The sequence below is a fragment of the Sorex araneus genome, chromosome 8 (assembly GCF_027595985.1).
Source record: "Sorex araneus isolate mSorAra2 chromosome 8, mSorAra2.pri, whole genome shotgun sequence".
In the NCBI taxonomy this organism is placed as follows: Eukaryota; Metazoa; Chordata; class Mammalia; order Eulipotyphla; family Soricidae; genus Sorex; species Sorex araneus.
This window is the reverse complement of record NC_073309.1, coordinates 30,212,219-30,224,380: the sequence shown is the minus strand read 5'-3', so window position 1 is coordinate 30,224,380 and position 12,162 is coordinate 30,212,219. Positions and strand designations below refer to the sequence as shown.

The following is a 12,162-nucleotide window of genomic DNA, read 5'->3' as shown; positions in this document are numbered from 1 at the left end:
GCGGCAGCTGACAGTGAGGGTGAGAGACACAGCCCCGGGCCGGGCCAGAGGACACTGCAGGGCTGGTGGCCGGGACCCGCCTTCCCAGCCATGCCTCAGGCTGTTCGAGCCAGGTGGTCCTCGAGGCAGGGGAGGCTGGGGCTTCTCCTCCCACCTGACCTTCTCCAGCACACTTGGGCGCGGGGCCGAGGCGGGTAACAGCGGGCACAGCCACGGCTGGCCAGGTCCCTGCAAACTAGCTCCCCGACCCGCCTGGTAAAACGCTCATAGCCCACCCTGCTCATCTCACCCTGCGCCTCCGGGGGTCTGAGCACGGAGATCCTCCACCAGGGGCTACCTGAGGGGCTACGGGGACCTTCTCCAGCCCCCTGCTGCCACCACACACACCCCCACCCCTTACTGGCCACCGGCAGGCTCTGGGGGGCAGGGTCCCCTCCCTGCTCCACACAGGGGCACTGCGGGGACCCTTCTGCCCACACGAGGCGGCAGCTCTGTGTTTCGGGGGAGCCGTGCGCCCCGTAATCTTTCCAGACACCTGCCCCATGCTCCAAGAGGTGGCCAAGCGCCGTTTCCTCAGCTTCACGAGAAGCATACTGGGAGACCTTCACCCAGCCTCCGGCCCCGAGCTCCCCCCGATGGACACACTCCCCCCCCACCCCCAAACCGGCCCACAAAGAATTTCAGGAATTGCTGCTGCAAAGTGCCGCCGGCGTCCGTGACAGTCCGATGCGACGTGGTGGCTGAGCGCCTGCTCCGCGGTGCCTGGCCCCCGCCGAGAGAGTGCCTGATAAACACAGCGTTGCCCACCCAGAGCCGGCTCCCAACTGGCCCCGTCCTGCAACCCAGCCAGGCCCAGGGGACTCAGCTGACGTCCCAGCCCCAGCCAAGCCCAACAAAATGGGGAAGGAAGATTGATCACAGGCATGCCCCGTGGACGGTCCATCAGAAGTGGGCCAAAGCAAATAAACTCCACTATGGGCCGTGGGTGACGCGGGCGGGATGCTCTAGGGTGGGGAGTGGCGCGGGCAGGCCCGGGTGTCCCTGTGGCCGGGCGGGGAGGCCCAAGGCATCCAACCCTCCTCCTGCACGTGCGGGCAGCAGGCCCCACTGGTGACTGGGAGCTGGCACAGCCCACACCCTCCACGGCTGCCCAGCACCCCAAGGCTGGCTTTTCCACGCCGGCATCAAGGGGCGGACGGCAGGGGGCCCCCCACACGGCCCTTTGGTCTCTGACCGGGGTCCGATCCCCGGCATCATCCCATATGGTCCCCCAGCACCACCGGGAGTAATTCCTGAGTGCAGAGCCAGGAGTAACCCCTGTGCATTGCCAGATGTTACCCAAAAAGCAAAAAAAAAATTTTTTAACTAAGGATCAAGTGTTCATAGATGCTAAAATATTGTTCATACTGGCTCAGATCAACTGACCCTCTCTCCTGGCCTCAATTTACATGCCAAAGTGGCAGAGGTGGGGGGTGTTGAGTGACAGTCCAGCGGGGAGGGCGTTTGCCTTGCACAAGGCCGACACAGGTTCGATCCCCGGCATTCCTTATGGTCCCCGGAGCACTGCCAGGAGTGCTTCCTGAGTGCAGAGCCGGGCGTGACCCAAAAAGCAAAGAGAGAGAGAGAGAGAGACAGAGACAGAGAGAGAGAGAGAGAGAGAGAGAGAGAGAGAGACAGGGGAGGGGGGCCGGGGGCAGGGTCAGAGTCCTGTACGTGACCCTCACAGCCTCCAAGACTGGACTGGCCCAGAGCCTCCGAGAACCCAGACCCAGAGGTCAGGATCCTGAACAAGGACAGCCGGGCACGGTGGCGGGCCCTGTGCCCAGGAGAGGTGCCCGCCAGAAGCAGCACAGAGTGCCAAACCCTCAGGCATCCGCCAATGCCACCCCCAAGTGCCAGGGCATAAGGGCTCCAGTTCCAAACTCTCGACCCTCTACCCGGAGGGACCCCGCCCCGTTCACCCGCCCTTCCTCCAGCTCGGGGATCTGAGGTGCAGAGGAGACAGACACAGGCAGAGAACTGAGCTGGAAACCAGGTCCCCGAGTCCCCTCCGTCACGCCGTCCCAGCCACAGACGCCTGGGTGGTGGGAAGCGGTGGCCAGGGTCTGCTGCAGGCTGGCCGAGCAGCCCCGCCGGGAAGGGCCCGGAAGGAATTCTCCTCCCAACTGGAGCTCCAACATCCCATGAAAAGTGGCTTTTTTGCAATTATAATGGAATAAATTTGCAGTGACGCCCGTGGCAGGGGGTCCAAAGCCTGGGGGCTGGGGGGCTGGTGGCCCCCCGCAGACTACGTGCCCACAAGAAGGCCGTGTGGCCCCCAGGAGAATGGGGGGTGTACTAGTCTCCGTGGGTAATGGGTTTTATTGGCCAGATGGCACTGATGTAAGGAGCCATGCTGCACGGGACAGTCTGGGCTCCGCAGGCAGGAACGCGGAGATGCAGGAAAAATCTCATCTCCCACAGCCGGCTGGGCGGCTGCCCAGGACCCCCGGCTGCCTCTCCCATGAGCCCCTGGACACTCACCTGTCACAGAGGAGTCCCAGGCCAGCGAGAAGTCCGGGGCCTCCCCCTCTTCGACTGAAAGAGAGAACAAGAAAAGCGCCGGTAAGTGTCAAAGCTAGAAAGACGTTAAGGGGGGGTGGGGTTGGGGGGCTGGAGAGCACAGTGGGTAGGGCAGTCACCTGGCAGGCGGGCCCACCTGAGTCCAATTCCCCGGCACCCCATATGGTCCCCTGAGCCCCGTCGGGCGTGCCCCCCTGACTGAGAGCAGAGCCAGGAATAAGCCCTGAGCCCCGCTGGGTGTGTCCCCAGAACCCCAAAAAGAAAAAAGAAAAACAGGTCAGGGGTTGAGGGGGTGAGGGGTGGGGGGCAAGGGCCACAACAGGGGACAAAGGAGAAGGGGTGCCTGCGAGGACCCCTAAAAGAGCCACGATCGTGGCGAAGGTGCCGACCTGCAGAGAGGCCTCTGCTGGCTTCACAGCAGGAGCCGCAGAGACCCACACGACTCTCAGCCCCCCGCCCCCATCCCTGCGCCCCCAGTCCCCCACCCAGCAGACACCACCAATCACAGCCCGAGCCTTCCTTCCTTCCTGCAACCTTGCTGGCTGGAAACACAACTGGCTACTCGAGGCAAAGCCATTTGTGGGCAGGGGCCTCTCCCTCCACTGGCAGCCGCGGTCCACCCTCGGAGCCCCCTCGGACCACCCCCGAGATCTGAAGGCGTCCTCGGCGATCCCGAGACGTGAACAAGGGCGCTCACAGCGGCTGCCGAGGCCCGAGGCTCAAGGCTCCCCACACAGAGACCAGGTCCCCCGCAGGGCGGCGGGCCACGGGGTGGCCTCTCTCCCGGGGCGAGCAGTGACGCAGGACCTCAGGCCACCACTGGCCACTTCAGTCCACCCGACACGCGCCCCCCCCACCGCCCGCCCAGAGCCAGGCTCCCACGGGCGCAGCAGTCGGCCTGCGGGGCGGGCGGGCGGGTGGAGATGAAGGCCACGCACCCAAACCCAGCCGAGACTCCATATGGCACCATAAAGCGCTCGTCCTGGAATTAATCCCAGTCTGAGGCATGTCATAATATTAAAAGCCGGGCTACGGACTTTGTAAGTGGAACTCTCTTTACACCAAAAAAATGTGCGCACGTAGTCGTTTTCCAGATTTAACGGGTCCTGAAGTTCTGCACATGTGCAGGCGGGGCCCACCACAGCCGCCCCCCCCACCCCACTTCTCTGCACAGTCTGCGCTCTGGGGGTGCCGCCCCGAGCTTCCCAGGCACGGCGTCTGCCTCTGCCCCCCACCCACGGACGCTCAGAACGGTGAGGGGGTGGGCGGCTTGGGGGCCGAGGCAGGAAGAGTTCAAGGCGAGCTGGGCTGGAGCCGGACCATCTGTCTTATAGACCCTGGCTCAGAGGAGGTCAAGACCAGCCTCCCTGCCACTGCCCCCCGAAAGGCAGGGCCCAGCATCAGAGCACTGAGACAGGAGCAAGTAGCCTGGCTTGTGTCCAGATCCTGACTTCACATCCCAACTGCCGCCGCCAGCTGTCTCACCTGCGGCAAGGGACTCAGTACTGGACCTTGGTCCTCTCATCTCATCCCGCTCCCTGACTGCAGGCCTGATTCCTGTCTGCAACGCCGCTGCTCGGGAAGCAGCAACCAACCGGGCCCACAGTCGTTTCAGTCCCCACTGCAGGGAGGACAGAGAGGGCAGCCAGGCTGTCTTCGGGACCCCGCACGCGACGGCCGGCCCCCTGCTCTCTCTCTGGCCACAAAGATGCTTTTTGCTCTCTCAGAAACCGCACCCGAGCGGGCACCCCGGCCGCTCACCGGCCGCGCTCTTTCCCAAGAAGGAGGAATTTAGAACCGACAAAAGGAAACACAGAGGCGAGCGGGACCGAGACGGAAGCTAATGTTTGCTTAGCGTGCGAGAGCTGCGGGGGGAGCGGAGGCTTCCGAGATGCAGCTTCGCAGCGATGAAGCAGGACCTGGCGTCAGACAAGGCCGACGTGACTCACGGGGCCGACGCCAAGCAGCCTCTGAAGCACAGGCAGCCACACACATGGAGAAGCCTGGGAACAGCCCCGTCCACGCCCGCTACCTTCGTGTGTCTGAGCCGTGAAGGAACCCGCCCCTCCCGGCTCTGTTCCAGGACACGGCGCCTTGCCCCACCAACTGCAGGGTCACCAGCTGTGGGACACCTTCACAAGGCCTGCTGGGTCCCTAAAGCTTGTCCCAGGACACACTCATGACCCATGTTCTCCCCTCGACCTTGTGCCCCCCCCCCCAGGGATCAGGAACACAGTCCGCCACCACACACACACACACACACACACACACACACACACACACACACACACACACACACCAGGTCCATGCTACGCTCTTGTAGGGAACTGCCACTGAGCACACACGCACACACATACACACACACCAGGTCCATGCTATGCTCTTGTAGGGAACTGCCACTGAGCATACACACACACACACACACACACACACACACACACACACCAGGTCCATGCTACGCTCTTGTAGGGAACTGCCACTGAGCACACACGCACACACATACACACACACCAGGTCCATGCTATGCTCTTGTAGGGAACTGCCACTGAGCATACACACACACACACACACACACACACACACACACACACCAGGTCCATGCTACGCTCTTGTAGGGAACTACCACTGAGCATACACACACACACACACACACACACACCCCAGGTCCATGCTATGCTCTTGTAGGGAACTGCCACTGGGCGTGGGTGAGTCCTGGCTGGCTGGGTCCCCTAAGGAGAAGGGGCCAGCCCTGACCCTACAGGACCCGAGTCTTTTTTTTTTTTTTTTTTTACTGAATCACCATGAGGTACCATTACAAAGTTTCATGATTAAGTTTCAATCATACAATGATGGAGCACCCATCCCTCCACCAAGTGCACATTTTCCACCACCAACGTTCCCAGTATCCCTCCCGCCATCCCCCACCCCACCCCATCCCCTGCCTCTGGGGCAGGCGCCTTCCTTCTTACTCCCTCTCTCTTTCTACTTTGGGGCATCACAGTTTGCAATACAGATACTGAGAGGCCATCATGTTTGGTCTACTTTCGGCAAACATCTCCCATCCCGAGCGATCCCTCCAACCATCGTTGACTTAGTGGTCCCTTCTCCATCCCAACTGCCTCATCCCCCAGCACGTGAGACCGGCTTCCAAACCATGGAGGGATCCTCCGGGCCTTTATCTCTACCGTCCTTAGGTTTAGCCTCCCATTATGTCACTTTGTATTCCACAAATGAGCGCAGTCATTCTATGCCTGTCCCTCTCTTTCTGTCTCATTTCACTTAGCAAGATACTCTCCATCGGACCCGTGTCTTGACGCCTGGTCCAGCACCACGAGGGGCTCGAGTAGTGACCCGCACGAAGGCACCTTCCTAGAACCGCCGGCACCCCCCGCCCCACGAGACTCTGGCCCCGCCCATCTGAGCACACCAGCCTTCATGTATTCTTCACAGAGGCCACACCAAGATCAGCACATGCCAGGAACATGCAGAGCCAGTGGGAGCCTGGGAGGTGAGGCCCTCAAGGCCACGCGTGTGCTCCTGACCCACCTGCGAGGACACAGGAGCTAGTGCTGCTGCGGAAGGAAACGGAGTGGATAGGGCTGCAGGGCTGGACACGGGGCCCAGACCTGGCCATGGAAGCAAGGCAGGGCTGAGGCCCCTGCGGGAAGGGTGTGGCCGGGGGCAGGATTGGGGGACAGAGGAGGTGCAGGGCAGAGGAGGGCAAGCTGCAGGGCAGGTCACGGGTGAGAGAGACGACCCGGGGAAGCTCCCCCAGACCCACACAGGGGGATTTTCTTTTTTTCGGTTTGGTTTGGTCTGGGTTGTTTTCTAGAAGCTTCCGCCCTCCGTGCTCAGGGCTCCTGTCAGCTCGTGCTCACTCCCAGTGGGGCTCCGGGGACCACGTGGTGCTGGGGATGAAACCCGGGGCTGCAGCATGAGACCCACACTGAGCAGTGCACTGAGCTAGCTCCCAGGCAGCTCCCACCGAAACAGTCTAATTACCCGGGGGCGGGGGGGTCTTCTCGGTGGGCCCCTCTGGCTGCTGCGCCCAAGGTCTCAGCGGATCACTGTGTGCTCTGGGCCCTGCAATCACCCAGCCCCCGCGTCCTGCCTGGAAGTGACGCTGTGCCAGAGGAGGGGAGGATGCAGGCAAGGGGCACGTGACCACCCGGTGAAGCCCACCCCCCCTACTGGCTCAGGAGAGCTGAAGAACCTGCGGGCCCAACTCCAGGTGGAGCAGAAAATAAAATGCCCTCGAGTGATACCAAGCGATATCTAGGTAAAGGCAGAGAGGACTGGCAAGAACAGCTGTGAAGGTCGTGCACTGCCCAAGGGGCCCCGCAGAGGGGCACGGGGGTGCCTGGAGCCTGTCTGCTCTTCCCGACACGCCACGTGTCCAGGCATACAGCCGTGAGTGCCCCGCTAGAGGGGCGCCGAGTCTGCTGTTACAAAAGCAAGGCCAAGCTTCTCTCTCAGGCGGGCAGAAGTGGCACACGGGGACTCCCAGACAGGTGCCAACACCCTGGAGGACCACCCGCCCACACTCCAGACCCCTCGGGTGGGCAGCCGAGCCCAAGAAGGTCACGAAGAAGTGTAGCTCCCTCTCAACTCCCCGAGCTCGGACACCGGGGCGCAGGGGTGCGAGGGTCTCAGCCCAAACCGGGGTCCGCTAGAAAGAGAGTAGATTTATCACTGCAGGGGCTGGTGGGCGGGGGGCTCCCTGCTGTGCCAGGGCACCCTGAGGAGGCAGAACCTCCAGCACCTCTGGTTTGGCACCAGGCAGCTCCTCCCGGCCTGCCCCTTCCCACGTGCCCGGTCTTGGAGCAACCACTGCAACAGCACGGCCCCACGGGCAAGACCACCCAGGCTCATCGGGGTCCACCAGGGTCTCCTCAGCACACGCGTCTCTGAGACTTCCCAGCACCCCGGAGGCGGCTGCCTCGATGCCGACTTGAAGCAGCACCTTGAACGCATCCCTCCTGTAAAGTGCTCTCACGTCCACCCAGCGGCACCTGGCCCGTGTCTGTCTGCCCTGGTCTCCTGGCTGGGCCCCCTGCAGAGAGGGAGGACCTCAGCCAGCCAGGAGCCAGCCAAGAGCTCATAAGCAGAGGGTAGGCTGTGCTCACAGGCAAGGGGAACCTTCCAGAAGCTGCCAGCATGAGAGGTGGGCAGCAGGAGAGACGAGGAGACTAAGGTCTCTGCAGAGAAGCAATACCATGGGGGGGGGGGGGGTCTGGGGGAGTGAGCGCCGGACACAGGAATTCCCCAGGACCGTCCCCCAGGGCTCCTGTTTACAAGCCATTCAATGTGGCCCGAGTGCTTGGTCCTCCTGCTCCAGGAAGCGGGGGGTCTCGGTGCCCACCTCTCTGGGGGCTGGAGGGACTAACTGAGATACTATTCCCAAAGCACTTAGCGCCAGCAATGCCAGCTCACGTTACTGGGCTAATGCACGCAGTCTCGCTGCCCCGGCTCCTGGCTGCCTGCGCAGCCTCACGGTCTGCAGGGCTGCGGGGCTGCGTGCTGAGGAGTGGAGGCCTCTCATTCTCAGGGTGCCCCCCACCCTGCCAGAAAGGCCTGGCGAGAATCAGAGATCTTCGACATCACCGCGTAGGGACGGTGCCCCGAGACGGGGCGCACCGAGGGGACACAGCCAAGCTGGGCTGCTGCTCACCTCCCCCTCTTGCCCCAGTGTGCCCCCACATCACCCACGCACAAACCCACTAGCCACGCATTGCACACGCACGCACATACACACAAACCCACTAGCCACGCATTGCACACACACGCGCGTGCACACACACACACACACACACTCTATACACGCTGCACACACACACAGTGCACTCACTAGCTCAAAACCAGACCACAATGTGCATACCCAGCCACGGGGCAGGAAAGAAAGAATATCCAGCCACGGGGCGGGAAAGAGACACGGAGTGTCCCAACCACGGGGCAGGAAGAAAGAGACACTGAGTGTCCCAGCCACGGGGCGGGAAGAAAGAGACACAGAGTGTCCCAGCCACGGGGCGGGAAAGAGACACAGAGTGTCCCAGCCACGGGGCGGGAAGAAAGAGACACAGAGTGTCCCAGCCACGGGGCGGGAAGAAAGAGACACGGAGTGTCCCAACCACGGGGCAGGAAGAAAGAGACACGGAGTGTCCCAGCCACGGGGCGGGAAGAAAGAGACACAGAGTGTCCCAGCCACGGGGCGGGAAGAAAGAGACACGGAGTGTCCCAGCCACAGGGCGGGAAGAAAGAGACACGGAGTGTCCCAGCCACGGGGCGGGAAGAAAGAGACACGGAGTGTCCCAGCCACGGGGCGGGAAGAAAGAGACACGGAGTGTCCCAGCCACGGGGCAGGAAAGAGACACAGAGTGTCCCAGCCACGGGGCAGGAAGAAAGAGACACGGAGTGTCCCAGCCACGGGCGGGAATAAAGAGACACGGAGCGTCCCAGTCACGGGGCGGGACAGAGGCACTCAGCACCCCCAGGGCAGCAGCAAGGGGCCCTCTGCATGTCCCCAGCTCTCCCACCCCAACTCCGCACAGCCCCTCACCCTGTTCCATGGGGGCCGGAGAACAGGCACTGGCCCAAACTGCCCTCTACCTAGGGAACCCTGCACTGAATTCAGCATCTTCCTGTGTTTATAGGTTTCGGGGGGGCTGGGGAGTGTGGCTCAGGGGCACCACAACCACCCCACCCCACCGCAGACCACCCAGCCCCACAACACCCACACCACCTCACAGCACCCCGACTGGAGTGATGGTCGACGCTGCAACCAAGTGTGTGACGTCTGGCACAGCAGCAACAGCAGCTACAAAGGGACAGGAAGTCCGTCAGGGTGGGGGTACCTGCACCCTCCCTCGGGAGCCCCGGGCTTGATCCCCAGCACCCCAGGGTCTCCTGAGCACCGCCCACTGGTGTGGCCCCGAGCCTGGTGAGTCAACCAATAGCATCAGAGACTCCTTTGGGGTTTTTTTTTTTTTTTGCTTTTTGGGTCACACCTGGCGATGCTCAGGGGTTCCTCCTGGCTCTGCACTCAGGAATTACCCCTGGCGGCGCTCAAGGGACCATATGGGATGCTGGGATTTGAACCCGGGTCGGCCGCATGCAAGGCAAACGCCCTACCCGCTGTGCTATCTCTCCAGCCCCCAGAGACTCCTTTGTTTCCTTATTTATCTAGGTGCCACACTGGGTCCCACTGGGCAGGACTCACCAGTGGCCCTGACAGTGCTCAGGGGACCATGTGTGGAGCTGGGACTTGACCCAGTCACAGCTGACAGGGCTGCCTGCAAGGCAAGCGCCTTCCCTCCCATGCTGTCTCTCGGCCTCTAGAGAACCCTGTGTCTGGAGGGGCTGGAGGGAGCACCAGGCTGGAGCACCCCTGAGAGCATCTCGGGAGCACCACCCCGGGGGGCCCACACGACTCGCAACTCTGCGGGGCCAAGAGGCACCACCTCCTCAGGCCTCACGCCGAACCCCAAGCCAACTGTCCAAGGTTCACTGGCAGGAACCCCAGCCTCCTGAGCACTGCTGGGGGAGTTTCTGGAGCTGGGGAGAGTTCAGGCAGTGGAACACTAGCCAAGCATGTGTGAGGTCCTGGATCCGGTCCCCGACACTGCCTGCACCGCTGAGCGTGAGCCTGGGGGCCCAGGAGAACCCCCAGTGCTGGCCTCTGAACCCCAGCGACGTCCTACCGGAGGCCCCACTGGGCCCGGCCCAGAGAGAAATCAGTTTCCGGGGTGCTTTCCCGTGTATGCCAGAGAAAAGGAGCGAATATTCTGAGCCTTCAAATTAGGGAACTAAGGCCGTGGCGTTTTTAGGAGGGGGCACACCCGGAGGTGCTGACGGGGCGCAGGAAACCCTCTGCAGTGCCGGGGTGGAAACCGTCTGGCTGCATGCACAACACACAGCGTACCACCTCTCGGGCCCCCAGATATAACTGATCTGTGTGCAAACACCCCCCAAGTTCCCAGGAAGCAGAGCTGGGAAGAAGTCTCTGATGCCTCTGGGTGTAACACCAAGCTGGAGCCACAAAATAGTGGGTAGGGCCTTTGCCTTGCATGCGCCCGACCCAGGTTTGATTCCCAGCATCCCATAGGTTCCCCGAGCACCGCCAGGGTAATTCCTGAGTGCAGAAGCAGGAGTGCTGTGCATCGCCGGATGTGACCCAAAAAGAAAAAAAAACAAATAAACACACAAAACCCAACTTCCTGAAAGGTGGTGACAATCCATCCCGAGACTTGAACAACACAAATTGTCGTGGCATTTGCTTTTCCGACTCCAGCTACAGAGCAAACCTGGGGGTCACTGCAAGTGGGTCTGAGTCCCACAGTGGTGACCCAGGAGGGGAAGAAGCAAAGTGAAAGGGGGATGTGGTGGGTCTCACTAAATCCCCTGAAAGAGGGATCAGAATGGGTCACGGGATGAGTGAGTGGGGGTGGAACACGGCTGTAGACGAAAGGAGGCCCCCGCCCCCATCGCTCTGGCTGGACCAGCGTCCCCCTCTCCTCCCAGACTGCAGGATCAGGTAGGGCGGCGTGCCCGGACGGACGGCCCAGCACCGGCAGGCCGTAGAGGCCCAGGCAGGGCCCGGACACCCAGGGTGAGTGGCAAGGTGCCGAACACAGGCCCACGGCCACCGGAGACGAGGAGAGCCGGGACCGAGTGACAGGAGCTATGGGCACAGCTGGGAGCCCGGCGACGGGAACAGGGCACAGCGATCCCGCCCACACGCACACATACGTGGCCGTGGCTGCAGACGGGGGAAGGCAGACACGGGACAGAGACATGGGGACAGGACGTGGCCGTCAGACAGAGCGGTCACTCACCGGTCAGGGCGATGTCAGGAAGAGCACGAGTGACCTCATCCACACACAAAGGAGAGGCCTGGACATCTGGGGAGCCCCCCTGAACCCACCGGCTTTTTCTTTATTATTATTTAATAAAGTAGTTCACAAGGGGCTGGAGTGATAGCACAGTGGGTAGGGCGTTTGCCTTGCACGTGGCCAACCCGGATTCTAATCCCAGCATCCCATATGGTCCCCTGAGCACCGCCAGGGGTAATTCCTGAGTGCAGAGCCAGGAGTAACCCCTGTGCATCGCCGGGTGTGACCCAAAAACCAAAAAAATAAATAAATAAAGTAGTTCACAAGTATTTGATTCCGTTTAACATGCAATCGCCCATCCCACCACCACCACTACACTTCCCACCGTCATGTTTCAGATGTTTCCATCCCGAACCCCAATCTCTGCTGCAAAGCAAAACCAAAATAGTGTATTTCGCATGGTCTGTTATGAAAAACCACTGAAAACGCTACCCCCAAAAAAGGTACCCGTAGAGGAAAGAGTGTGAAGATTGTTGTATTTCACCCAGGGGCCATGAAGCTCTTCTCTAAGAGATCATTAACATGTTGCTAAAGGTTGACGGATGGGGGCTGGAGTGATAGCACAGCGGGGAGGGCGTTTGCCTTGCACGTGGCCAACCCAGGTTCGATTCCCTGCGTTCCGTATGGTCGCCTGAGCACTGCCAGGGGTGGTTCCTGAGTGCAGAGCCAGGAGTAACCCCTGTGCATCACCGGATGTGACCCAAAAAGCAAA

The 12,162-nt window shown here is 61.5% G+C and overlaps 1 protein-coding gene across 1 annotated transcript in view; it reads right to left on the bottom strand.

The window, feature by feature from the left end:
• Positions 1–12,162, bottom strand: part of ZNF423 (zinc finger protein 423) — a 346,485-nt gene that overhangs the window by 271,680 nt on the left and 62,643 nt on the right. Inside the window, exon 2 of the mRNA XM_055146043.1 lies at positions 2,524–2,577. Within this exon, the coding sequence (XP_055002018.1) occupies positions 2,524–2,577 (54 nt within the window). The remainder of the gene's footprint in view (positions 1–2,523; positions 2,578–12,162) is intronic.